The 26,880-nt window shown below is 56.8% G+C and overlaps 1 protein-coding gene across 1 annotated transcript; it reads left to right on the plus strand.

Annotated features, from left to right (window-relative positions):
* Positions 1-26,846, plus strand: LOC131213297 (uncharacterized). The gene is made up of 10 exons (XM_058207314.1): positions 1-69; positions 8,266-8,522; positions 8,592-8,897; positions 8,967-12,767; positions 12,846-13,609; positions 13,674-13,816; positions 20,281-20,439; positions 20,541-20,616; positions 22,621-26,308; positions 26,453-26,846. Exons 1-10 carry the CDS (start codon positions 1-3, stop codon positions 26,844-26,846), a joined length of 9,657 nt encoding a protein of 3,218 aa, XP_058063297.1.
* The last annotated feature ends 34 nt before the right edge of the window (positions 26,847-26,880 follow it).

Genomic DNA, 26,880 nt, shown 5'->3' on the forward strand with positions numbered 1-26,880 from the left:
ATGGAGACCCAGTTTGCGGCCACCGCCGACCTCTCGGCAATCACCGACGAGGACCTGCTACGCAAAATGGTAAGCGTCTGCTACTGGATCGGATGGATCAAACCAAATAATCCCAACGAAGGTTGCTTCGTTCGGTTGCTCTTAGTAAATGACAACCAGCTGGGCACACCAAACCTAGGGCAGTAGAGCTTCGGTGCGCCCAGGATCGCGTTTCGGCTTTGGCTTCGGACTTCGGAATTTAGCTTTTGCAAGGATCCATCGATTCCATAATTTGTGGAAGAAAAAAACGGAATTAACTTATGTTTTGTTTGTTACTATTTTCGTCAAATTACTTTTTATCAATTTTTTTAAATAAAACCTTTTGTAATCTTGTTTACCACAAAATTACAGAAGATACATTGGGAATTGCATTGGAAAAACAACACTGCTTGAGTACCGTCAAAATAGAACCTTCGCCTAGCTTTTCCGAATGATTCTTTTGACTTCTCACATTGGGCCAGTAATGCTGCCTAGCTAATATTCAAAACTACAGACACGCATACCGCCACGGGCTCGCGCATAACAAAGCCCGCCGCCACCATAAAGCATAAGATAAAGGCATCGGCAGTGGCATCGGCAGCATTCCTGAAGTCGTCCTGGGGTCTTTACGACTTTGTGACTTCATGCTTCTGGCATCCCATTCCCGGTTTTACTGCCACACGCTCCCTCGTACCGGCGTGTTTGGTTTGGATGCTTTCGAAACTTTTTGTTGTTGTACCGAAAGAGAGAGGGAGAGAGAGAGAGAAAGGGGGAACACGGCCGGCCAGTACATGGCATGGCGAGGTATTACGGCTTCGCTTCGCTTTGCGGTTTCGACAGCAGCGACAGCAGTGAGCTGATGATGAGCGATGAGTCACGCAGAACGCTTTGAACGATAAAAGACCGCCCGTTCCCTTTGTGTGGTCCGGGGACCGGACACGGCCATAAATACACATTAAAGCCGGGTGGGATTAATCCACGGATCCACCGGCTAGTCGTCGATTGGTCGGAGATTGGTCCAAGAACTTTCCACAAGATTCTTTCCTGTGTGAACATTTCATTTCGTTCGCTGTACAATCCTAGGTCATCGAGAATTTCCGAGGGCACCACAGCAACCATCCAGATGGCGTTCATAGATGGCGCCACTGGAACCTGTGTTTGGGGTTCCGTTTTCTGCTCCGCGCATTTGCGGAGCCGAAGCGGAAGTTTGGGTACCTTCCGGATATACCGTAGGATTCCTAAAATTTCTGGACTCCTACACAATTACCGATGTTAACCCCGCCAGTCTGCGGGCGATCTTTAAGATCCAAAGAGCCTTCCAAATCCTTCCACCCGCTGGCCAATCCATGTCCACCCTGTGGGCCTCCGGTGGATGGTGGAACCTTCGCGCGCCATCCACACCAAAACGGTGCGGTTGCGAAAACGGCTCCACAGCCTATAACGGGAAGCGACCATCCGAGCCTCTCACTCTCTGTCTCTCTGTCTCTTCGCCCCCCTTCGTACGGCTGCGCGAGCCTGCCCTGGTTCACCCTGGGCTTTGTGACGGGCTCTCGTCGACGGAAGCGGGCATTTCCTTTTACGGAAAGATAGTTCACCTTCTCCACCACTCAATCAACAACTGCTCGCCGGGCGGTCAGGACGGCGGTGGCTGGCTGGTGGCTAGCCGGGTGACCTTCGCCGATCGAGGGCACGGTGCATAAAATAACACAAATTATGGTGCGCGTTGCCGTCGCGACGCAACGCGCTCCCCATTGTCACCGTGCGTGGCCAGGAGATGGCCAGGCGTGAGCATCCTTCCCCGCAGTAACCGGTTGACCTTAGTGCGCCCCTGGGAGCCTTGCCATTTATCGGTTGCACCGTGCAAAAACAGACACACACATGCGATGTTCCAACATCCGAAGGCCACCGAAGAGCTACTTTGCTGCGTAGCACAACAATAGGAGCGATAAAATACACCGCAGTCCACCTCCGGTGGCTCCAAAACCCACCTGCCAAACCTCTTGCAGAGCCTGTGGGGCGCCACATATTACAAGAGCGGCAACGAAAGTGTCCCATTCGGGCTCCGAAGTGTGAATCAACACGGAGCAGAGCAATGAGAGAAAATACAGGAAGAGCTAAAAATGGGAGAGGTAGAACGATACAGAAAACGAGAGAGAGAGAGAGAGAGAGAGAGAGAAATAGAGAAAGAGAAAGTGAAGGAGAGAGAGAGAAAGCGAATGCGATATGGGGAAAGGCGACTTAGAACGAATTAGAACCGGTTCGTCGCTTGCCGGGCTGTTGATGTCTTTCGTATTCGCGTAAGACGAACTCTCTCTCTGCGCGCTGCGTTTGTTGCGGCCGCCGGCGACTGTGAACCGCGGCTCCGAAGCTAGGACCTTCCCTTAGCCTTCCCCCCCTCCCCCCTTCATCCTCACCCACCCATTGCTTTGCCCGGCCGGCCTTTCGTTTTCCGCCCGGCGGCGCACCAGTTTAGGCTGCTCCAGACGACTTCATCCAGCCGAGACGTGCGGCGTCCCACCCCCGACGTCGACGTCGGTGTTCTCCCCAGGCTATTGATTAGTCATCGCCGGTGTTTGGCGTTTGGCGTTTTCGCTACCCCCGCATTTTTGGACACCAATAATTCTTATCATTCAGGCATCAGGGCCTTCTAAGGCGCATCGATCGACACACACCTGCGCCTGTGCCACCACCAACGATGCGCACAGGACAGACAGGTTCCGAGCCGTGACAGGCAGACAACTTTGCGTGCCGTTTGACCTTTTACCTCTTTCGGCTAGAGAGACTGAGAACGTGGTGTGTCGTGGCGGAGTCCACTGGGGGTTGGCGATGCGAAAATTGTACCATTTGTCATTTAAGAAAAAAAACGGCTAACGAAGGACCAATCCTTATTTGAAGACAATTTGAGTAGAATTTCATCTGGCTGAGTTTTTTCATTTCTTCTTTCCCTGAGCAACCTTTCTCTGTCTGTCACTCAAGCTAAGATCAATCGGACGTTCCGGGTATTATTGCCGCAGGATTTACACAGGATGTCCGTTTCTTTTCTGCCGGGCCCTCTTTGGACCATTTTTTTAAAAAACATTTTAGATTCTTCTTGGGCACTCGAGTCAGAAGCTCTCGCCGAAGCAACCGAAGTGGAAGCGCATCGGTCGTGCTTGTGTGTGCTGGGTCTTCGCGTTGGCTGTTGCCGGCGGGAGTAACCGCCCGACGTGAGTATGGGTGAGTGTCCGCCCGCCCGGTCCGGGGTCCGGCCGGCTCGCGGCCGGCCCGAACGGCAGCGCTTGCGCATGCGCTGCCGACGGACCGGTTGTTGTTGTTGTTGTTGCGCGCAAACCGCTTCCTACGCAAGTTCCGGGGCAAGACGGAAACCGAGAACCGAGCGAGGAAGCGAGCGAGAGTGAGAAGCGACCACGGGCAGACCGACATAAAAAGCTCTCCCTGGTATGGGGTCGGGGTCGGGGCCGGGTCCGACGACGACGTCTCGTCTGTCGGACCCCCGGCTCCCGGGCCCCGGCTCGACCTGTGGCTGCTGCCCACCACCACCGCACACAGCGCTCGCGGGAGCAGGCGTCGAAAAGGCGTGCGGCTCGCAGCCAGAACCTTAGTCGAGCGCAAGTCGAGCACCAGTGAAGAACGTCGAGAGCACCAGAGGCTCCAGAAAAGACAAACCTCCGGGGCCAGCGAACCAAAGGGACAGAGAGGGAAAGAGAGAAAGTAAGACAGTGTACAGAACTCGCGTCAGTGTTCAGTGTTCTGGAGCGGCATCTGTGAGAAGAAAGAGTGTGGAAGAAAAAAAAACAGAACAGAAGCAACGAGACGGGGACCCACCGAGAGAGAGAGATCTGGGGTCGTCCGAAGAAGAAGCCTTCTGCGGGCACACGAGTGTTGCTGTTGCTGGAGCCCCAAAAGTGCGCTATACGGTCCGCTTTAATTGCGTATCCGCGTGTGTTAGTGTAAGTGTTCCAGGGTGTTCCGTTCCGTCCTCACTAGCCACTCCTAGCAACGCCACCATCAGCCCCACAAGTCCACACAAGCCACATCCAGTGCACGCGGCGAAGGCGGCAGCATCAAAAGGTGAACAACGAACCAACGAACCAATGGCACCCCAGCCAGCTGCTCGGCTGGGGCCACCAAAAAAGAAAAAAAAAAAAGGCAAAATCCCGGTTCCTGTGGAACCCGGCACAAAAGGTGTTCCCTCCAGAGGACGACACTTTGGTGTAAAAAATGTGGGGATTCATTTTCCAGCTGCAGGACTGCCCTGCCCAGGAGACTGTGCCGGAGAACCTCTCCGGAAAACCCATAAAACCCGTTGTCTTTGGGTCGAAAGTAAGAGGCTCAGAATCGGGGCAGAACTCCATAACTCCATAACAAAAAAAGAGTTTGCTTCAAAAAAAAAAATAGGAAAACATTAGATGGGAAACGTGAAACGATTCTCTTCTCGAGATGGATTGGTGTCCGGGATTTCGGAACTTCCCGAGTGCACCGGCCATGTATTTCGCATGCAATCTAGAGTGAATTTAGCTGCGAGTTAAACCGAGAATATTATCCGTTATTGCACGCCAAACGTTCAGCCTACCGGTAGAGAGAGAGAGAGAGAGAGATGGGTGGGCGGCTTGTGGGTGCGTGGTCTCTGGACTGATCTCATGGAGAAAGTCAGTTGCCTACTAGCGCCACCGCACGCCGCCTACAGAAAGTCTGGCTCACGTTTGTGGAGCTTCCATTTTTCCAGATTCGAGGACTTTGAATTGGTGCGGTTTGCCACAATTGTCCTAGTAGTGTCCTTCTCTCGTCTGGCAGGTAGTCCCTGGATTCAATTTCGGATAGAACTCTTGATCTCTGGAAGCGATCGAACTCAGAGATTCATTTTCCAGTACTTTGACAAGAAGTGAATCGCTGTGCTTGTTGTTTGTTTTGTAAAATCAGTTTATTATGTCCCTTATCCCATTCTGGTCTTTTCTTTGGTCAAAGCTTGCTTCAAGCGCATTATTTGTTGTCGAGCGCGTTCTCCATCAATAATTTCATTAGGTTCCAAAAGCTCATAGTACACCACACCGTTCATATCCCACCATATGGTGGGAGATTCGCCCAAGGCCCTTTTGCGTTACAGGAGCTCCTTTCTTTTCTGCCCTGCAAGCAGTAATACCAAGAGTTCTAGTTTCAGGACTGGTCAACTGATCGTCCGCCTAATCATCCAGCGTGCTAGACATGCTCCCAGGATTTTGCTGCTCAGAACCATCAGGACCTCTCGCAAGTCGATTGCCAGAGATTCTATCGCAGTGCCGGACTTCCGTACACTTCGCCAATGGCACACGCCCACGCCCCGGTGACCGTATTGTTCGCTCCAGCTCCAGCTGGCTGATGGCCGATGACAACATGACGGCGGAACGATCGATCCGCAATTTAGTTGTTACTCGTCCCACACACGCGCGCACCCGACACCCGACGTGTGGGTTGTCATTAGCCGGTGCCTGGCCTGGCCTGGCTGTGCCTGCCTGATTTGTTTCTGCTTCCCGCCGACCAATTAACCGCTCGTTGTCCCCGATCTCCCGAGGGTCGTCACGATGCGCCAGCACTCTTGAGGAGGCGTCGTTTTCAAATGCGCCGTCGGCTGCTGGAGAATGTGTCACGGTCTCCTGTGTGTCGCCAATCGCTGTGTCGCCCGCCCGTTCGAAGTTGTCGACGCACCGTTTATGGGCATACGCGCTGGTCTGGTGCCCGTATGGACTGGTAGTGATCCGCGCTAGTTGCGCTGCATGGCGACCGGGTGTGCGCGACCCACGACCACGGCGGAGAGATATGCGAAAAGGAAAGCGCCTCGCTCCGAATAACTTCATCAGTGGCACCCCCAGCGCAAGATCCCAACTCGGGGCAGCTGGCCAGTTGCTACCACACATCTCACCACAACCACAACCCCATACATGATTGCAGGCCGCCCCGTTTGGGCGCTGGACGCCATATTTTGCGCACTTCCTGGGGTCGTTGTCATTGGGGCAATAAATTCTGATCCCAGGAGCTGCCGGCTGCTGGTCGGGCTGCCCAAAATGGGACAAAAAGTGAAACCTCCCGTCGTCCTCCCCGGGTCGCTGTTTTTGGACAGCCCGTCGAAAAGCCGGCTTCGCTGAGATCATCCCCACGCACCCGCCGCCGCAGCGGTGGTGCCTTCGGTACGTCATTTATTGCGCTGCGCGCGATGCTGTGTGCCGCCTCTAGTATCATTGACACCGCGGTGTCCACCTTATTTGGGCTGTGTGTTGAAAAGTTGGCTCGTCGGCGCCGGCGCGGATTGAATCGGACCACTCGGGCTCTCTCGGGGCTGGGTTGCAGATGCAGACATACACGCCATGTCGGGCCTCGAGCTCAAGAAACCTTTGGCCAAATTTGGGCTCAAAATGAGTGGGGTGATCTCGATCTCGCGCGGTGTGACCAGATCGCAAAATGTTGGACCATTCGGACCATCTGTCGGAAGTCGGGCCCCGGACCTGGGATGTGTGTGCCCCCCCTTTCTGCACCGAAACCCTGTTCTAATGGCGGGTGGGTGTAGAACGTAATTTCAGAAAGGAGAAAAACCCAAACCCAACTACGGTTGGGGGGATGAAGTCCAAAATCGCAATGATCTCATTATGTTTAAATTTTGCCTTTTTTGAAATATTTTTCTTTTCGTTATTGCAACTGTTTTGCAATCGCCGCTGCAGCTTTCGCTAGAATTTACGTTCTTGTTTGATTTGTTCTGAAGGAATTTTCTAGCAGATGGAACAGGCTGTTCAATAAATGTTGTGCATACGGCAAGAAAAATATAATTTCATGGTTTGAATCGATTATTCCGTATGCATTCTCCTTGCACTTGTTCCAACAAGATTCCAATTTATAAATTCCCTAACCGCTGTGAGTGAGAATCTGGAAGGGGGTTATAAAACACGTTTCTACAGCTGTTATGATCTCATCATTTGATGGAAAACGCTTCGTACTGATAGATCCAAATCTTATCACTATCTTATCTTTCTGAAACCCATTACTTCAGTCCAACTATTGCTTATACTGCCCAGAGGAGATGCTTCGTATGCTTACTAAATCTCTTTCGATTGTTCACTACGATATACTGTATTTTTTCTACGATTTCCGCAGTTGTTGTTGTTTTTGGACGTCCGTGACGTGGATCGTCTTCAAGGCCTGTACGATCGACGTTTAAAGTCAGTAACCCATCTTTCTACTGTACTAATTGAAGGCGAAGACTAAACCCATATACTTTCAACATTCGTAAAATCGTTAATTTTAAAATTTCCTGTGTTTTCAAATTTAAAAAAATCAATCACCGTACGATGCTTGATGTTTTTCCCATTGTAAAAAATACAGTGACAAGGCGACATTTATTTAAAGCCTGTCCCACTTAGAATGGGGAACAATTGAATTAGCTCTATCTTGGGCTTGGTTTGACTTACGAAACATATCAAGGTGTCAAAATGAAGGTATTTTATTGCACTTTAAGAGAAGAAATTTTCAGAAATTTATACTTTTGGTCATCAGATGAAATCGCGAACTTTCTTTGGAATGTGCGCCATCATTTTCTGCACAATCGTCTGGTCCATCTCAGCGGCTAGTTTGTTCCAATTTATCGCCATCTCTGCAGCATCCCGCATCACCTTTTCAGTCTTCTTCAACTATTCCTATTGATTGTTGTCCAATAAATTTCGATTGAGCGGAGTTTAGGGTAATTTGTTGGGTTGATATCCTTTACGATGAAATCCACCTTATTGTAAAAGTACGACTGATCTACATCCCTGCTATAGTAGGAGCTTACCAAATCAGGCCAAAACTTAATCGGACCTTTGTGTGACTTAATAAATGATAGAACTCTCGACATTAGTATGCAGCATTATTTTTCTTCTTTTGAGTTCCATTAAGCATAACTTTCTAAAAACTCCACCGACCAAGATGAAACTTTCCGTACTGAAAGCCGATTGTTTACTAAAGAAATTACTATCAACACATTTGTAATCCGACCACCAGAGGCACTGCTAGAAATCGTACAATTGTTCCCGATTCTAAGTGGGACAGGCTTTATTTATTTATTGCGGATAAAAAGAAGAAGTCACATGCTGCGGAACGATATGGATCGAGTTTGGGTCTCGATCTCAATCACGAAACGATCACGGAAATGTGACGCAAAACCACGACCACGAGGCTGAGCTGAGAGTGTACTAATCGGCCTGGGGGGTATCTCCGTTCTTTCCCTCTCTTTCGCGATTCGCGCAGTGGCAGCAGGCGGAGGACTTCTCGCGCAAGAAGGAGATCCGGGCGTACATGTACAAGCTGCGCGAGCAGCGGCTGAAGGACTTTTACGCCAGCAACGACAGCAGCCCGCCGTACTTCCTGATGGATAATGCGAGCGCCACGTTCGGGTTGAAGAAGACGGGTGCGGTGACGGTGGGCACCCACGGCAATTCGCTCGTCGACCAGAGCTTCGAGAGCTTCAAGACGAAGGAGATCCGCGACTCGGAGAGCCCAACCAGGTGACGGGGGACACCTTCGGGATACCTTCGGGAAAGGGCCGCCCAACTCATACCTCTCCCCATTTTTAGATTCGGCACTCCGGCGGCCATCCCGTCCCCGGCGGACAGCAGATCCGGCTGGCAGATCCGAACGTCGGAGGAGGTGAGCGAGGACGGCAGGACGCACACGGTACGCAGCTCGGCCAGCACCGAGGGCACGCAGGAGCTGGACGGGGGTGCCGGCCGAGCCCGGTTCGCCGGACGGAGCGAGGAAGCGCACAGCGAGCGGTACGAGGAGGACCCCCGGAGCGGGGCCGCGGTCCGCAGTGCGGTCGCCCAGTCGGACACGTTCCTGGCGGAGGACCGCGTCATCGCGGAGGAGGGCGAAGATTGGCGGTTGGTGAGCCAGACCAGCCAGACCTCCCACCACCACCAGTCGTCCTCCAGCACCACCACCACCACCAGCACCAGCGGCAGCACCCGTTCCGGGGCCGAGCCACTGGAGATGGCTCCCCGGAAGCAGCTGTCGCAGGACCCGGAGCGCGTGCGCGAAGCGTTCCGGCTGGCGGGGCAGGGCGGCACGGTGGTCGAGCGCGAGGAGCAGCTGGTGAACGCGACCACGAGGATGGTCACCGAGACGAAGCAGCTGGCCGACGGGACGACGGTAACGACGCGCACGTACGAGACGGTCGGCAGCGAAGCCGCGCAGGAAGTCGGGGTGGGTGGCTCGTCGGCGCCATCGGCACCACCAGCAACCACCGCTTCCTGCGCCCACAAGATCCTGGTGGAGGTGGATGCGGCCCACGAGACGTTCGTCCGCTCGCTACGATCGGTGTCCCCGGCCGGGACTGGAGCTGACCACCAGCGCAGCAGTCCTTCGCGCGAATCCGACGCACCCAATCGCAAGCCGGCAGCCTCGCCAGCTCCTGGTCCGACCACCGGCAACTACATGCGCTCAACGATCACGTCCGAGCGGAAGCAATCACGCTCCGACGTCGAACCGGATGGCGGCCGGGATCGGGCGGGCAGCCCTCGAAAGGGCGCGAAGCCACCGCTCGTCCGCAGCGAAACGTACGAGGAGCGCTGCCGGAAGATCCTCGGCATGCCGGAAGCGGCCACGGGCAACAACGGCACCGCTGACCACACGGGCAGCATCTTCAGCACCTACGATAACACCGTGACGACGGCCGCTTCGTCGGCGACGATCCAGTCACGCTCGGAGCAGCGCTCGGAGAAGCGACGCCAGCTCGAGCAGGAGATTCGCTCGATCGAGAGCGAAACCATTGGCCGCGCGGCGAAGGTGGAGCCGTCGGACCCGGAGCCCGCCCGGGCATCGCCCGCAGCGGACACCGGCAAACCGAAAGTGAAGGATACCGTGGCCCGGAACGTGTCCGTCGCGGAGATCACGATCGTCCCGATGATGGAGGCCACGGTGGAGACCACGGGGGAGACCGTGCGCACCACCGTCACCAGCAAAGCGGCGACCTCCTCCGTGAAGCTGCTCACGAAGCAATCGTCCGACGGCAAGTTCGATCGGCGGCCGGCAGCGGGCGGCGCTGGGGGACCGCGACCCATCAGCACCAAGAGCTCGTCCGACTTTGACGTGAAACGGCAAGCCGCAGGTGGTAAGCAGCAGGGGGAGGTGGCCGCACCGGTTCCGCGGAATCATCACATCACGGTGGCCAAGATCAAGATCGAGTCGGTGCGGGGTGGACCCGTTAAGTCATTGTCGCAACCGCAGCAGGCTGGCCGAGGACGGACTAGCACCACCACCACCAGCAGCACCGTCCGTGCCAAGCAGACAGCTCACCCCGAGCCGGCAGACTCAGAGTCGGACAAGGAAACAGGCGTGTCGGACAGCGAACCGGAGCCATCGCCGAGTGTGGCGACGGAGGCGTCACGTCGTCGCCGTCCGCCGGCGGCCATTACCGATCGGAAGGACTCGGCCCCGGTCTACCGGACGACGGGTGCCCCCCGGGCAGCCACCGACAAGTGCTACACGCGCTCCTCGAGCGACAATCATCTTCGCACCACCACCACGACACCTGTCAGTGGCAGCCGCCCGGGTGCGAAGGTCCAAACTAGCAGCCGCCCGACGGCAGCGGCGGCACCGGTGAGCCGCGTTAGCAAGCCGGACCGACCGGTTAAGCACGTGGCAACGAAAACGATCAATCTGGCGACGAAGGTGACGCCACCGGGGGGCAGCAGAACCGCCACGCTCAGCTCCGATCACCTGGACAACGTGGTGATCGACATCCAGCAGGCGAAATCGTCCCGGGAACCGTCCCCGAACAAGCTGGTACCGATCCCGGTCTCACCGGACGAGGATACGGGCCGGCCCCGCTACCCGGATGCTGTCCACGAGCCGGACGATGGGGCGACCCTGGTGCCGGCCGCCAAGGTGAAGCACGTGCAGATCTTCGACGAGGCAACGAACGCGTTCGTCGGTGGTGGTGGCGCCGACGGCGGAGGCTGCGAGATCACCGAGGTGGAGGACCACGAGGTGCGGGCGCAGCGGGCGACACGCATCACCAACCTGGACCGGGTCACCGAGGACGACGAGTCGCTGCTGAGCGTCACCGAGAAGGTGTCCAAGTTCGTCCAGGAGGCCCGCCGCCTTCAGGATTCCGGCAATTCCGGTGGTTCCGGTGGTGGTGCGAGCGCCGAGCGCCTGCGGTCCGTGGCGCGCCCCGACTACGGGAAGCTGGACGAGCACCTCCGGTCGGACGAGTGTCTGCTGAGCGTGTCGGACAAGGTGACCAAGTTCATCTCGACCGCCGAGGAGGTGAAGAAGATCCACACCTCCGGCCCGTTCGTATTGACGACGACGGACGAGCTGGAGGCCGCCGAAACCTTCGTCGGCTCGCAGGACGAAGAGGTGGAAGAGATGGAGCAGGAACCGGAAGCGGTCCGTGGGGCCGGAGTCAGTGAGAAGGTGATCCGTTTCGCACCGCAAAAGTCGCCCGAGTTGGTGAAGAATGCGATGAAGAGCACCGCTACCGTTACCGGAGCACCGCGCCAGGAGGAGGAGGGCACTCAGCAGCAGCGTGGCGCCAGCATTACGGACCGATACCGGACGGCGACGGTCAGTAGCCCCGGTGCCGGCAGTCCGATTACGTTGCGTAGCACCGACGCAGTGAAGAAGGCGAAGGAACTGTTCGAGAAGAGCGCCCACCAGCAGCAGCAGGATGGGGGACGCTATCAGCGCGACATTCTGAACCGCTCGTCGGTGTGGGAGGATCGCCGTCAGCGGCAGCAGCAGCAGCAGCAGCAGCAGCAGCAGCAGCAGCAGCAGCATGAGGTCAAGCTGACAGACATCGGTGTGTACCGGAAGAGTTCGGGGGCCAGCCCGGAGGACGTACCGGTGGCCGAACAGGAGCCATGCGGAGCGGGCGACGGAGGTCGCCGCGATAGTGGTGGCCCGGTAGTGCCAGCCGCCCAAGTACGGGCCGTCCCCGCCTACATCCGGGACACGGTTTCCTCCAAGAAGGACCTCTTCGAGAAGCGCATCTCCTCCTCGAAGCTCCAGGTCACCGACCCCGGAGTCCCGGAGGACGAACAGCGAGCGACGGTCGCTCGCAAATCGTCGCTGAAACAGTCGCCCGCGCCAATCGCCACCGATGGTGGCCGTACACCGTCGTACATGGCCCACACGGTGGCGTCACTCGAGCACATCAACGCCAGCGTCCGGCGTGACTCGGTGGATCACGGTGGTGCCCTGGTGGAAGCCCCCGCTCCAGTCGTTGCCGTGCCCAGCACCACCAGCAGCAGCAAGTTTGGGGTTGAGCTAAAGCGCCTAGATGGCGGCAATCGGAACACACCTGCGGTTGGCAGCACCACCGCAAAGCGCAAAGTAAGCGGGTCGGCCGCCCCCGCCACGGATAGTGCCCCGGCCGTCGAGGACAACTGGGACCTGGAGGTGCTCGAGCGGTTGCTGGAGTCGGTGACGGGGTACGAGCAGCGGCGCCGCATCCGTGCCCAGATTCGGCTGGTGAAGAAGCAGAAGGACGAGCAGCAGCCGGCGCCGCCACCACCGCAGTCCGGCACTCGCTCTCGCCAGGGACAGGACACACGGGATGGGATGGGCACTGCCTCGGTGAAGCAACGGAAGCCATCGGCGCCGGACATCGGCACCACCGCACCCCCTGCGAAGGGCACCGCGGATGAGGGGCGCGTCGTAACGAAGCACGCGGCGGTGTCGAAGGACGAGCGGCCAATCTGGGCCACCAGCAACATCCTGCGGAAGGCATCCAGCACGACCGCCCGGTCCGGTAGTGGTCCAGCGGCGGCGACGGCGGCGACAACGAATGGGCTGCTCAAGAAGACGACCGTCACCACCGGAAGCAGCTTCCGGCAGCAGCAGTCGAAGGCAACGGCCTCAGAATCGACGACGGCGACTACGACGACGACGGACTGTATCACCTCCAGCTACGGGGTGGGGCCGACAGACGAGAACGGGCTGCCGCTGTTCGGGATCCGGGCGCTCAAGAAGAAGCCAGCGCCGGCGACCGAGGTGAGTGGCACGATCGTCACCGAGACCCTGCGCAGCGAGAACGGGGGGCCGGCGGTGGGTGAGCGGACCACGACACACTACTCCACGGCCGGCGGGATGACGCCGCGCAGTCACCGACCCGCCGGGACCGGCCTGATGGCGATCAGCCGCCGTGAGAAGATCACCGAGCCGGCGGCCGCCGAGGAGCCCCCGGCTCACCCGCCGGTGCGCAAGGTCGTCCGGAAGGGTTCGGTGAAGGAGCTGACCGAGCGGTTCGTGCACCGCGAATCGTCGTCCTCGCTGCACCAGCAACACCCGAAGGCCGGCCTCATACTGCGCTCGGCCGCCGCCGCCCAGAGCCAGTCGGCTAGCCGCGCCTCGACGCCGTCGGCTACGACCACCGACGGCTGCTTTTCGGTGCGGTCCATCGACGACGACGAGCAGGAGGAGGTGGAGGAGGAGGAGTGCTTCAGCGAGCACGGTGACGGCGGTGAGCTGCGAACCACCTCCAGCTCCAGCCACCACCAGCAGCAGCAGGTGCGCTCATTCCTCAACGACACCTCCAAGGTCACGAACGTGCAGGATGTGCTCGAGCGGATGCGCAACGCCGACAGCGGTAAGCCGACAGGGGACCCGGTGCCCAATGATGTCCGCTTAACATTCTCACTTTCCCTTTTTAGTGACCGAGTCGGGTGACACGGCCGAGGACCGGGAGGCACGGGCCCTGCTCAACAAGTTCCTCGGTGCATCCGTCCTGATGAGCGGGGTCGAGTCGCTGATCACCGCTGACGGTGGGGGTAGTGAACCGGCCGCCACCAAGAAGGTGAGTCCTGGAGGCCCTGTGCTGACGCCCTTTTTGGCGTTGTCCTTGAGCCACGTCGTACCGTGACAACTGTCAGCCATCGATCACCCGGGCCCCGTGACCCGTGCTCCAAGGTCCAGTTCATGACGACCGACCGAGAGCGAGAAAGCGAGAGAGAGAGAGAGAGCGATGAACTGAAAGTGCGCGACGCAATAGTACACGGCGCGCGCGGACCAGGAAGGGTTTATTGGCCACACGGCGGCCCTACACGGCCGCGTGATCCCACACTCACTTCCCGACCGGGGAAGTTCTATTTTTGACCGCGGCTGCTGCGCTCTGGTTTCGACCCGGTTTGGCCCCGAACAAAGACAGACCAGGACCCCGCACCAGCCAGCCAGCCAGCCAGCTTTGCCAGCCGCCTCTCCAGCTCTCGATTTAGGTCGCTTCCGCGCCGCCACGACTCCGCTTTGCTCGCGGTGCTAACAATGATCACGTCACGCACGCGGCGCTGGTGGCGCAGTTGCCATTTCCCGGTACTGATCGGACACGGTTTGGGCGTAGATACGATCGCTGGAATCGCTGTGGGTCGCGAACCCAAACCCATTTTCGAATCGCGAGGGTTCTCGGGATTGTTGCTCAAAACATTAGGGGGTCCGTCTGGAAGGTGCCAGGTTGATGTCAGTACCAACACTTGAACTCAGGTTTCGATACTGGAATCAAAGCAGTTTTGTTGAGCTGCTGCTGCGTTGTGAAAATGGATTGCGATCCTTGTTCGCGACTAAGCAATACCGACAATGGCCCCCAGAATGGTAACGGTCGTAAATAAGAAGGAAAACACGCTTTTTGGAGCAAGGATGCGATGGTGATCCGCCTCAGAACAACAATGTTCGTGGCCTCTGTACTCCAGAGACGGCGCAATTAATAATTAGCAGATTGCACAGCAATAACAGTTTGTCCTCCCCCCTCACGCATCCCCCCCGTTTCTCTCTTTCTTTCTCTGTTTCTGTCGGGTTCTGTCTTTGTCGGCCACATTTTAATGGATATCGTGTCGTGTGCGCTCAGTGCATTATGTTCGCTCTAATCCTCTCGGCGGACGAGGGCGAAAGATCGAAACTGGGTGACTGTGGAGGGAAGAAAATATCGGAAACCTACCTACCTTTCGGTGGTTCGGTACCTCTTCGGCTTCGTAGGCATTCGCCAGCGCACGGGCAACGCGGGGCGAATGGGGCCGATCAACGTTCCACCGTGTGGCCAGAACGTTCCGTGACCCGACCGGAAGTCCGACGACGAGTGCATCCCGGAGAGATTCGTTCTTCGTCGTTTGCCCATACAACATGCCAAAAAAGAATTTATTCGAAGTATTTTCCCTCACTAGATATACATTTCTCTCACCTCTCTGCTAAATCATGGATTCCCAGACGAAAGAATTCTTCTTTTTTTTTAAGTAAACTAGTTAGTCGTCCAATTTCGACTTACTCGTAAATAAACGAAGTGCTGCTCAGCCAATATCCATGTCGCATCGATGAAAAGGAATGAAATTTGGAAAGAGCCAAGTCTGGTTAATAACACGGGAAGGGATAGCAGCTGCCATCCAAGTGATTTAATCCTGAAACAGTTTTGCTTTTAGGGTCATGGAAGCGCCAGACCATGGGACACCAGGTGCCTCCATTTAGGAGTACTAGAAATGACATTTTGGTCGTTTTTCGATCAATGCATGGTTCAAATTGATCATCTGATCAGAAAGTCCGTTTTTTGAGTCCTCCAATGCTCTTTCTTTGTTAAGCAAAAATCGTCATTTGAAACTATTTTAAAAGCACTGTGATCTTCTAAAAACAACTGCCCGACAATGCATTTGGTGCGATTCCGAAACAGTTTTCTTCGAGAGGTAGCAGAAAAATAATAATCCCCGCGAAGCGTCATTTTCAGGCACAATTTTTTCGATCTAAAATCATTTACCTGATGTCAAAACAAGGCAGAGGTGCCAAAAAACCCGAATGTCTAAAAGAGCGGATTTAAGCTTCTGGTAAATAGCACCGAGCTGGTCTCACCAAAACCGAAGTTATCACTTTGGCGGATGTTTGGCCAAAAAAAAACTAGATCAAATTCTTATCCCGGGACGTTCTGGTCGCACTGCTGCCCACGGCCGTCGATCGCTTTTCAGGCCTCGATCGTAGCGCGATCCATTTTCGCGCCCCGCGCCGTGGTCAGCACATGCGCCACACGCCCCGCTCGTGGGTTCTCGGAAAATCGGTGTCGAGATTTTCCCCAAGAGAGGGAGAGAGAGGCGCATGCGTGGACCGTTCTGCTGCGCAATCTCTGCCCGTTGCTGAGCGCTGAGGCGTGAAGCCGCCTGCTGTTTCTACTACGGCCGCGTTTAGTTTTTCTGCGTTCTGTGTACCATTTTCCGACCGAACACGCGCAGTCCGAGCTCAGCATCACCCCGTAGCGCATCGTGGGCTTCGCTGCTCGGAATCGCACTTACGCCGGCAACCGGTTAGCAGCAGCAGCACCCCGTTCATCGAACGTTCAAACTCTAAGCAGTAGAAAGAGTCGAAAGAGAAAACCGTCGGTCGGTGCACCGAAGAGACCGGGACCGAGATAGGAACACGTAAGTCGCAATCGGGGGGATACCCTGAGGCCCACGAGGCTCTTGGGATAGTGTCCTACAACTTCCTGTCACTCTTGGACTATTGGTCCCCAGTGCCTCGCAGTTCAGTGGCCCAACAGATATAGAGAAGATGCGTGTTTGTGGATGTGTGTACAAGATCGCAAGAGGAGGATCTATCGTGTATCGTGTTCTGCAGTGCTCCAGCAGGAGCTCCTCCAAGAGCCATTAGCCAGTAGAGTAGAGTGATTGGTGATCGTTCGTATGGCAAAGGATATCTGCCGATGGAAGTACTCAGGGTCAGGTCCGCCGTCGCCAGATTTGAGGAGACTCCGTTGTAGAATGACTACTCCTGTGTCCACGTCCTCTGCATATATCGTACGACCAATTCTCGGTCAACCGTCACCAATTAAAAAACGTCTGTGATTTTGCGCGTGTGAGAGAAAGAGAGAGAGAGAGAGAGAGAGTGTGTAGGTGTGTTTAAGAAGGACGACAAGTGGGTTTGTGTGGTTCGGCACACGGAGCACACATTCGGCCGTACATTCTGCTATCAAACTTTATTGAAGTGCCAGTGAAATGGCAGCACCGCCCTCGGGCTGCTGCAGCTAGACCTACGCGTCAGCTCTACCATCACCACTCTAGGGGTACTCTAGGTGAGTGATAAGCCCCGAGCCGTAGCCTGAGACCTGCTCCGTTCATGTTCAAGACACTTCCGGACGTCCGGAGCACGGTGTCAGAAGTGACACCGAAGCCTCTGGCGTGTACTCTCTCTGTGTCTGTGCACAAGACACACGCGGCCCCTTGGCCGGCAGCGACTATTTTCACGCCGGCGGCGAAGAAGAACTCCGCCGGGTGATATGAATAAACGTGCAACAGCCTAGCGGTATGTTACGTAACGGAATGTTGCGCACTAGCAGCTCCACGCAGCGTCGAGTAGCGCGTGTAGCAGGGATGCAAGTACTACTGACAGCCGATGCCGCGCTTGCTGCGCTTCGGTCCAATTTTGGTCCGACGTTGAGAGCGACAGACCGCCGATCGCTCACAGACCGGGATGGTGGTGTTGGTGCGCCGTTGGGTATCTAGCAGATATGCACGCCCCAAACGGACGGTCACCTGTGACGAGGTTCTCCTGCTCCGGTGGCCACCACACTGGAGCGTTCTGGTTTCCGCGGCTGGCTGACCTTGGCAGAGGTTGCAGATCGCGATCCCGATCCGTCCCTTTGACGTCCGTTTCGCTGACGTGACGCCTAGCGGACTCCGGAAATTCCCAACCCACGTGAGGATCTCTGACGATGTGGACGTAGACGGGATGCGTTTCCATTTTGATGCGGGACTCAAACTTCAGATAGCTGTCAAGAATGTAATACCGTTTTGCCCGGAGAAGCTTCGGAGAACTTCCAACAAGCAAAAGCAGAGACGAGTTTTGGTTCTTTATTCGAACAAATGGTCGGCAGAAGTCGGCAAAACAGACAACCCTGATGACGTCAAATATTAAGTCTAGGAGTTAATTCGTGCGGCTTTTCAATGGATGGTGTTGCTCACTAAATATTACAAATATTTTTTTTATGAAATATGTGTCCAATAGCTACTGTCATTATGCACCTAACGCAGTATAGATTGTTTGGTCAAAGTGTAAAGTGTCGTCATTGTGTCATTTGAACTTGTCAAGTTTTGTGCCTGATAAAGCGGTTTTTGCGGGGAGCACTTTTTCATTACTGCTTGCACGGCAGAAGAAAGAGATTCTTGTACCGAATCGTCACTGGCGATGAAAAGGGGAGTTAGTACAAAAATCCTTAATGCAAAGAGCCATGATGAACAAGATCCATCGCAACCAAAGCGAAATATTCACTTTGCAACGGTTATGATGTGCATATGGTGGGATACGAAAAGTGTGGTACACTATGAGCATTCAGAACCTCATGAATTTATTGAAAGACAATCCCGTTAACAACATTCAATGCATTTGAAGCATTTGAAAACGACGAGAATGGGGGAAAAAGACAGAATAAGCTGATTTTTCAAAATAACAACGCTCGACCCCAGATCGGAAAACCGGTCAAAACCTATCTCGAAGATGTCGGATGGGGACTGTTAACCCCTCCGGCTATCTTCACCAGATGTTGTTCTTTCGGACTAGTATTTGTTCCGTTACGCCCGTTCCGTCAGTATGTATTGAAAAATGGGTCTCTGAGTGGATCGCTGATAAGGATAAGAAGTTCTAACGACACGGAATCAACGTACTACCTAAAAGATGGGAGAAAGTAGTAGCTTTCATTAAGATAGTCATGTGTTTTGTACTTGTAATTAGGTTACAAATGTCGAATAAAAACCGCACGAATTAACTCCTAGACCTAGGGAGACAGAGCGTCGATGGCGATCGGAGCTTAGATCGGGGAGTTAGAGACTTGAACCGGACTAGTGCCAGGTGTGGCTGCGTCTCACGATCACGATATCGCTCGTCGGTCAGAGAGACAGACAGAGAGAGAGGGACGCCCACCGGTGCGAAGAACCGGAACGATTCTGCCTATGCCTCTGTCTCTCGGCTCTATCCAGCCGTGTCCACGTCCAACCGAGAACCGTTTTGCACTGCACCTGCTACCGTGCCCCGTAGCCAGCACACCCTCGCCAGCGAGAGCTCGCTCGCTCTAGAGACCATCCGTGACCATCTAGGGACATTTGAACGAGGGCCAACGGTTGCCGCCAAGCGCGGCAACATGGGCGGCTGCGCTGGCAAAATATGCCCGTGTGTGCGAGTGCCCTTGAAAGCAGATCGTGTGTATCGATCGGGCAACGTTGTTGAGCGTTGGTTTGGCACCTCAACGACGGGGTGCGCACCCCGGATATCGATATGGAAAGCGGTCGCGGCAACACCAACCAATGGACCAACGTCCGGAACGCTGTCAGTAAGCAAGCAGCAGCCTCGGGACGTCAGACTAGGCCGATTGGCAGTTGAGGGCCATCGCCACCGTCAGCGTTGCGTTGCTCTCGGACGTACACAACACCTATCACCTATCAGCCTCTTCCCCGCGCAAACACCCCGCCCCGCGGTACTATGGTCCCTGCTGCGCCTGATGGTCGTCGTCGAGGCCGGTGTTGGCGTTGGGGTTTTCCGGCGGCCTACTAAAAATAGCGCCCTAAACGTTAACAGCTCACTCTGCACACATTCTGTGCATTACGCATGTGTGTGCGCGGGAAAAGAATTGCAAACGCGCGTTGGGAACTGTGCCGGGGAACCCCGGCGAGATCTGCGCCGAAAGGAAGATGCAAGTTGGAAACGAGTTAGGGCAGGCGAAGAAGAAGCAGAGAAAGGGATTCTATCAGCCAGCAGAGGGTGATCCATTATGTGTCGTTTTTGAGTTTTAAGCTACCTTGATTACTTGACATTTCAAAACGTCAAACGTTCGTTCTGGAAACATTTAGTACAAATTTTGACATTCACCAAATGGGACGCTGAATTGGGAATTAATTTCCACCTCCAGCAGAATGGTCGTATCTGGGGCTTTGGGAAAACCCCCACACGTCCTGCAAGAGAAGCCAATGCACCACACAACGACTAGTTGTTTTTGGGATTTTGCTCTGGCGGCCCATCTTCGAATGTTGGCCTGCTGAAGCTGAAAACATGGACTGCCATATAGCCCGACAGCCGACGATCGATGTTTGCGCGCATTTCGATCATCGGAAGCCGGAACACGAGATGGACCACCCTGCGAAACCCCAGCTAAAAATATCATTCGCCGTCGTGTCGAAAGTGAGATGCGGCAGACATAGTCGTGGGCCGCCACCTCAGCAGCAACCAACCGCATCAATCAGCAGACCCGTCAGAACCCGACAAAGGTTCCTCCGAACTAACCGCCTTCACTTTTTCGGCCCATCCCGCCAGGTGTCGAAGGTATCGTCCAGCAGCAGCACCACCACAACACGCACCGTTCGCGCTGGTTCCGGTTCCGCGGCAACACCATCGGCCTCGGCGGCTGCCATCAGGCAGGTGTCCATCGACAACCTCGACCAAGTGTGGGACGAATCCGTGCTTAAGCAGTTGGTACGTGCACCCGGAGAGCCTGTACTCCTCAATCGCTATCTATCATGTGTGCTATCTTCTTCTTTGCATATCAACACCCCGGCGCGGCATCGGTAAAACAGCTGGAGCAGTCCACGAGCTACGACGATCGGCGCAAGATTCGGGCCCGCATCCGGCAGATAATGGCCGAGAAAGAAGGTACGACCCACCACACCACCCATTCTCTCCGGCGCACTCCGGTCTCTCTCTCTCTCTCTCTTTCTCTCTCTTCTTTTGTCCCACTTTTTCACTTTCTTCTGACATTTCTACCACTCGCGCCCCATTGTCTTGCGCCCATGGCCTGTGATCCTCGAGGAGGTCCTTGGTGTCGAGTGAATCTTGGCTACTCTGCTTCGTCTGCCCAAGCTCCCAGGCCGGCGTCCGTTTTCCGCCAGTTTCGCCGGTGCGGTGCCATCGCCGACCACAGCTCGGTTGCCCGGTTCACTACTTAACATACCGTTCTATTACTCGAGTATGACGTATGTTTGTTGTTGTTTAATTTTTCCGTTGCATTTTCCATTTTCTTTTCTGTTACTTTGCTCCCTGTTACTGTATTGCTCGTGCTTTTATTTTTTCTGGTTACGTTTCGTTTTTTGTTTTCATTTCGATTCATTCCGGTGGTCTTTTTTATGGTTCTGGCTGGTTCGGTCAGTTCTTTGCTCGAGTTACCGTGCGGTTCTTACGCCTTATGCCTGTTGTGGTTTTTTATCTATCTTTCTCTCTTTTTTTGGGGGGGGGTCATTTTTGTCTACTTCTAAGCTAAAATTTTTGGGCGATCGATAAGAAAACACACACTTTTATGGTTTAAAATTCCTTCATCCCTGAATTGAAGGGCTGGAAGGGCTGCGAAAGGCACGTTTCCCCCGGGTCCACAGTATGAGAAACTTGGTAAAAATGTATGGCAGGCCAAGAAACTATCAATCTTTTGCTAGAGTTCCGTGAGTTACTTTGAGTTTCTTTTGAGCGCCTTATGTTTACGGGATATTTTCCCGTTTCGGGGGTATTTTTTCAATTTGACAGTTTACGGCAGATTTCGGCAATTTTATTTTGCTTTCCAAAAATATGGCTAGTTTTTCGACAGCGGATCAAATTTTGACAAAAATGGCACTAGAAGGAGAAGGAAAGGAAAGTGAAAAATCAAACCATAAACAAACGAACTGTTATTTCACTCACGCACGCTCACGCTCACGGAATTTTTCGCCCAAAAGCTGTGGACGCTAGCATATCAAAAAACCTGTAGAGAAAACACATACTGTAGACACAGCTGTTATCGCCTCATCGTTTGATGAAAAACACTTTCCACTCATGATTATTTACTAGGTCTGGAAACAGATGGAAGTCGCTAGGGGCCAAACACTGCACCTAGCCTTCTGAAACCCAACACAAACCCAGTCAAAATATTGCTTACACCACTGTCCAATGAGATGCCTAGGGCTGCTGCTTAACCTCTTTCAGTTACTTGACGATTTTTCTGTACGATATTTTGTATTTTTTCTACGATTTCCTGTGTTCGTTTTTCGACGTCCTTGACGTTACGTTCCAATTGAAGGCGAAGAGTCCCCATATACTTTCAACATTCGTTCATAAATTTTCTTTGCTCTTAAAGCTTCGAAAAATAAAAAAAATCAGCATCAGGATCAGGACAGGATCTGCCAAGACTGGTCTTGTGGTGGACTCTAGCACACGCCTACTCACGCCTCTCTACGCCACGAGCCTCGTCCACCTGTTACGTGTCCTCTATGAACTCGTTAGTGCTGCCTCTCTCCCCCCCCCACCGCTCTCTCTCTCTCTCTCTCTGTGGCTGTCTCGCGAGTACCAAACGTTCGTGTGCTCGACCTCTACGCAAATTACTTACACTCATTCTCTTTTATTTTATTTTTTTGTTTCTTGCTTTTCCATTTCTTCCTATTCCCCTCTCTCTCTCTCTCTCGCTCTCGCTCTCGTTACCCTGATACGCTTCGCCCTTATCCTGCGCCCTGCGCTGTTCGATTTGTCCACCCTCTCCTATCTCTCTCTCTCTCTCTGTGCTGTGTGCTGTCCTGTGTGTGTTTGTCTCGGTTTTGTGTATGCCATACCACTCCATTCCACTGTCCTGCCTCGACCACTACCCCCTGCCACCCCTCGCCCCTCCACCCCGTCACCTGTGTCTTGTCCTACGCACAGCATGCACCGACATCGTCGCCAGCGTCACCGCCGACCTGCAGCGGGATCGCGCCCTGCACCAGCATCAGGCATCGGCCGCCAGCGCGGCAGCGGCAGCGTCCGCCAATGGGGGGTTGCCACAGGGTGAGTCACTGCTGCTGTTACCGTTTCTGCAGGGCCTGCTACTTAGCAATGCGGCCGCCCTCGGCTACCGTTTGCCGTTGAGCCTCGGGGCCCTCACCACCGGTCCGGCTGTTGGTATCGGTGGAGGACCTAACGTTTGTACTAGTAGTGGTGGTGATCTCGGTGCTGGTGGTAGTACTAGTAGTAGTGGTAGTATTGGTAGTAGTGGTAACGCCAACCTGGCTAGAGAAGGTGCAGTAGGGACGACAACGACGACGACGGCGGCGGCGACGTCCCTGCTACCGGTCGAGGACTCGGGCACCGAGTCGGGCGAAGATCTGCGGCTGTTGGCCGCCGGCCTCCACGACAACATCGAGGCGGCGACGGCCGCAGCCCCCATGGCCGCCCCGTGCTCGGTGCTGAGCGAAGTGACGGCCGCACTCGAGCGGCTACAGCTGACGCTGCGCGGGGAAGCGCCCGGCGTCCCCGACGTGATGCAGCTTGACACCGAGAAGCGGCACGCCCTGCTGGCCCTCGTCGCCCGCCTACAGGAGGGTCTAGGGCAGCCGGAAGCGATGGCGGCCGTGGCGGCGGCTAGAACGGCGGGGGTCGTCAGGGGCGAGGAAGCGGCCGGCGCCGGCGGTGGTCCCCGGCGGTCCTCAGAGGCACAGTTGGACGCCGGCCAAAACCGCCACCGAGCGGCTTTGGTGGCGGCGGCGGCCGTTCCGACAAGTTCACGATTCGGCGGCGGCGGCGCCGCCGGCGGCTCGAAGCGTCGCACCAACCGCAGCAATCGCCACACGGTGGGCGTTAGTCGTGAGGAGCTCGCCGATGCGAGAAGGTTCATCGAGGAGATGGTGTTGGTGAACGGTACACATCAGCCGGCGCCGGTGCCAACGCCTTCACAGCCACCGCCGCCGCTGCCAGCCGCCTCCACTGGTGCCTCCACGGTCAGCGAGAGGCCGCCCCTCCAGAAGCACCACTCACTCGTCGGCGGAGAGCCACCGTCGCAGCCGCCATCGGAGCCGCCACCCGCCGCGTTTGCGATGAAGCGCCCGAGCCAGTTCGTACCGAAGGAGATGCAGAACGCCCAGACCGCCATCGACAAGCTGGTGCTCCCGGCCGCCGGACCGCCACCGAAGGCCGTTGGCGGCCCGCCAACGGTGCCGCCGCGCACGGCCAAGCAGAAGCTACTTCTGAGCCGCCAGTCACTGAGCGTCGACCAGGTACCACCGCAGCCGCCCGCAGTGGCACCGGCGGCGGCCTCTAAACCACAGCCGCCCGCAGTAGCGCCGTCGCCGGCCGCCGAGCAGCAGTTCCGGAAGCCGACGCAAACGGCCGCCCAGCGGGCACTGGTCAAGAAGTACTCGTTCAACGACGGCTCCAGCTCGGATGAGGAGCGCGGAACGAAACCGGCACACCGGAAGGCGGAAGAACAGCCGCCGGCGGCGGCGCCGCCGAGCAAAACGGCGGAGCAAGTGGTGCTGCGGAACAAGGGCACCACTGGGGCGCCACCTCCGGTGGTCAACACGGTGCAAAGGATGGTCAACCGCGAGGTGAAACCGCAGCCGCCACAAGCCGCCGGACGTCGTCCGGCGGCCGTGGCGGCCACGGCGGCCACGGCGGCCGTGACGGCCCAGCGGGCTCGAGCGGAAGATGGCAGCCACCACCATCATCACCTCAACAAATACACGAGCAAGAAGTTGCGCATGAAGCGCGCCAATACGATCGACATCCCGAAGAAGCTGCTGCTGACGGGCGGCTATGATGACGATGACAGCGATGGGGTGCACGGTCGTACGGCGGAGCGCGGCACCTCCACCACCAGCGGCAAGGAGCACCATCTATCGCCGCCGGCTGTGACCGCGGCCGTGCAGCAGCCGCCGCGGGAGGTGCCGGACTTTAAGCCGCGCACCGAGAACGACCTCAAGTTCATGGCGTTCCTACAGCGCCAGGGGAAGCAGGGGCAGACGCGCCAGGGGTGGAGCAATCCGGTGCCGCCGCGCGAGCCACGTGCCGGCTCCAGCAACTGGACGAACAAGTTCGACCACCTGAAGAGCAACTTCGAGCAGTCGACGGCGGCTGCGGTGGCGGCGGCTGAGCGGCGCAGCCTCTCGGAGCTGCCGCCGCGGCACGGAGCGCCCAAAGCGTCGGCGATGCAGTTCTGGCGGTGCCGAGCCGGAAGCGGCTCGTTCGATGACCTCGCGCAGCAGCCGCCGAGAGCGAGCGCTTCGTCCAGCTCTTCCACAAAGCCGTCGGCGGCGCCGCCACCGGTGGTGGTTACCGAAGGGCGGCTCGTGCTGGGAAAAAGTGGGGGGACCGGGGGAGCCGCTGCTGGCGGCCAGTCGATCAACCAGTTCTCGCACGCACCCGCCTCCGTCTTCAAGCCGATACCTCGCAAACTGGCGGCGGCTGTGACGGCGGCTCCCGAGTCCCACGCAAAACCCCCGCAAACCGTCGTCAAGCCGATCCCGGCGCACGCCCCGCACTCGACCGGGCTCGTCAAGCAGCTGGTAGCCGCCGGTTTCCACGAGACGGCGGCGGCCGTCAAACCGGAGCCGCTCAATGTGCAGCTCGGCCTCGTCCGTTCGCTAGCCGCCCAGGGTTACCAGGAGCTACCGTACGTGCCGCCGGCGCGACTCGAGCGCACGCCGACCCACAACGTGCTCAACTATCGCCCACGGCCCGACGCGGCCGGAAGCGAGCCGCCACCGTCAGCCGCCCCGTGGGCGGCTAAGAAGGGCCCAGCCGAGGGAGAGCCGCCGGTGAGCGGAAGCCGCGTGGCCAGCATCGCGTCCACCAAGTTCACCGCCAACTCGTTCGGGCACAGCAAGGCAGCGGCGTTACCCGCGCAGCCGCCCCTCACGTACCACGGTTCGCTCAAGTACAACGAGAAGCCGCTGGCCTATCAGGCGACGGTGGGCGGCGGCGAGAAGCGGCCATCGTTGCCGGACGTGTCGACGGTCGTCGCGTACACGTTCACCGACTACACGCAGCCCACGTCCGTGTCGACGTTCTCGCTGCTGAACCGCAGCGACTCCCTGACCAACCCGGACAACGAGCCGCTCGTCCTGACCAGCTTCAACTCCGTCTTTAGCCCACCGTCGAAACAGCCGCCGCCCTCAGCCGCCGTCAGCTATCTGGCGGTGAACGTGGACCAGCGCAGTTCGTCGTCGCACTCCGCCGCCAACGATGGCGACGATGACGAGGACGACGACGACGATGATGACGACCTGGAGTCGGTCGACTCGCACGAGATGCCCCGAGCCGTCTCGAAGGTCATGCAGCTTCCCGTCAGCCAGCAGGCGGTCTACAGTGGGCCCACACGTCAGCCGCCGCCCGCGGCGGCGACGGCGGCTAATCTGGCCGTTCGGGAGGGCCGCGGCTCGCTCATCGCCCAGAGCCTGCAGTCGACGCTGAAGAAGCTCAAGGACAAGAGCCCGACCCCGCCATCGTCCATCAGCCGTCAGCCGCCGCCACCGCAACAGCCGCCGTATCGGCAGGTGGCGGCGGCGGCGCCGCCCCACGCCATCTACAATAACGTTAGTCAGCAGCAACCCTTGGCACGGGCCCGCTCGAGCCACACGCTCGCCGTTGGCTCGCCATTAGCAGCCGCCCACCACCAGCAGCAGCAGCCGCCCAGTAATAGTAGTAGTAGTAGCAAGCAGCGCAGCGTTGAGGCGTACTTTGGCGGCGGCTATCCGATGGCACGGGCCGCCTCGAATCACAGTCTAACGGCGGCGGCGACGGGGGCGGCAGTGCTGCGCGACAAGAGCACCCTTCTCGCGGGCGGCTCACGACCGGCCGCCGTACGCCCCGTTTCGTATGCGATGGGTCCGATCGGCGGTGGCGGCTACTATGGTGCGGGCGGCTATCATCCGCAGCCGCAGGCCTACCACTACCAGCAGCCAACACGAGGCGGCGGCAACATGGTACCGCAGTACCGAACGCCCCTGGCCCCAACGGAGGCCGTCGGTGCGTATCAGTTCGGTGGCGGTGGCGGCGGCGGCTTACTCCGCAGCCGCACGATGCCTCACATACCGCTCGGCAGTCTGGCCCTGCTCGACGAGAACAACGTGGAGGACGCGTTCGAGGAGCTCATGAACCAATCGTTCGCGGTCTAATCAGTAGCAGTAGTGGTGGTGGTGGTGGTGTTCG

This window comes from Anopheles bellator, chromosome X (genome assembly GCF_943735745.2).
Source record: "Anopheles bellator chromosome X, idAnoBellAS_SP24_06.2, whole genome shotgun sequence".
NCBI lineage: Eukaryota > Metazoa > Arthropoda > Insecta > Diptera > Culicidae > Anopheles > Anopheles bellator.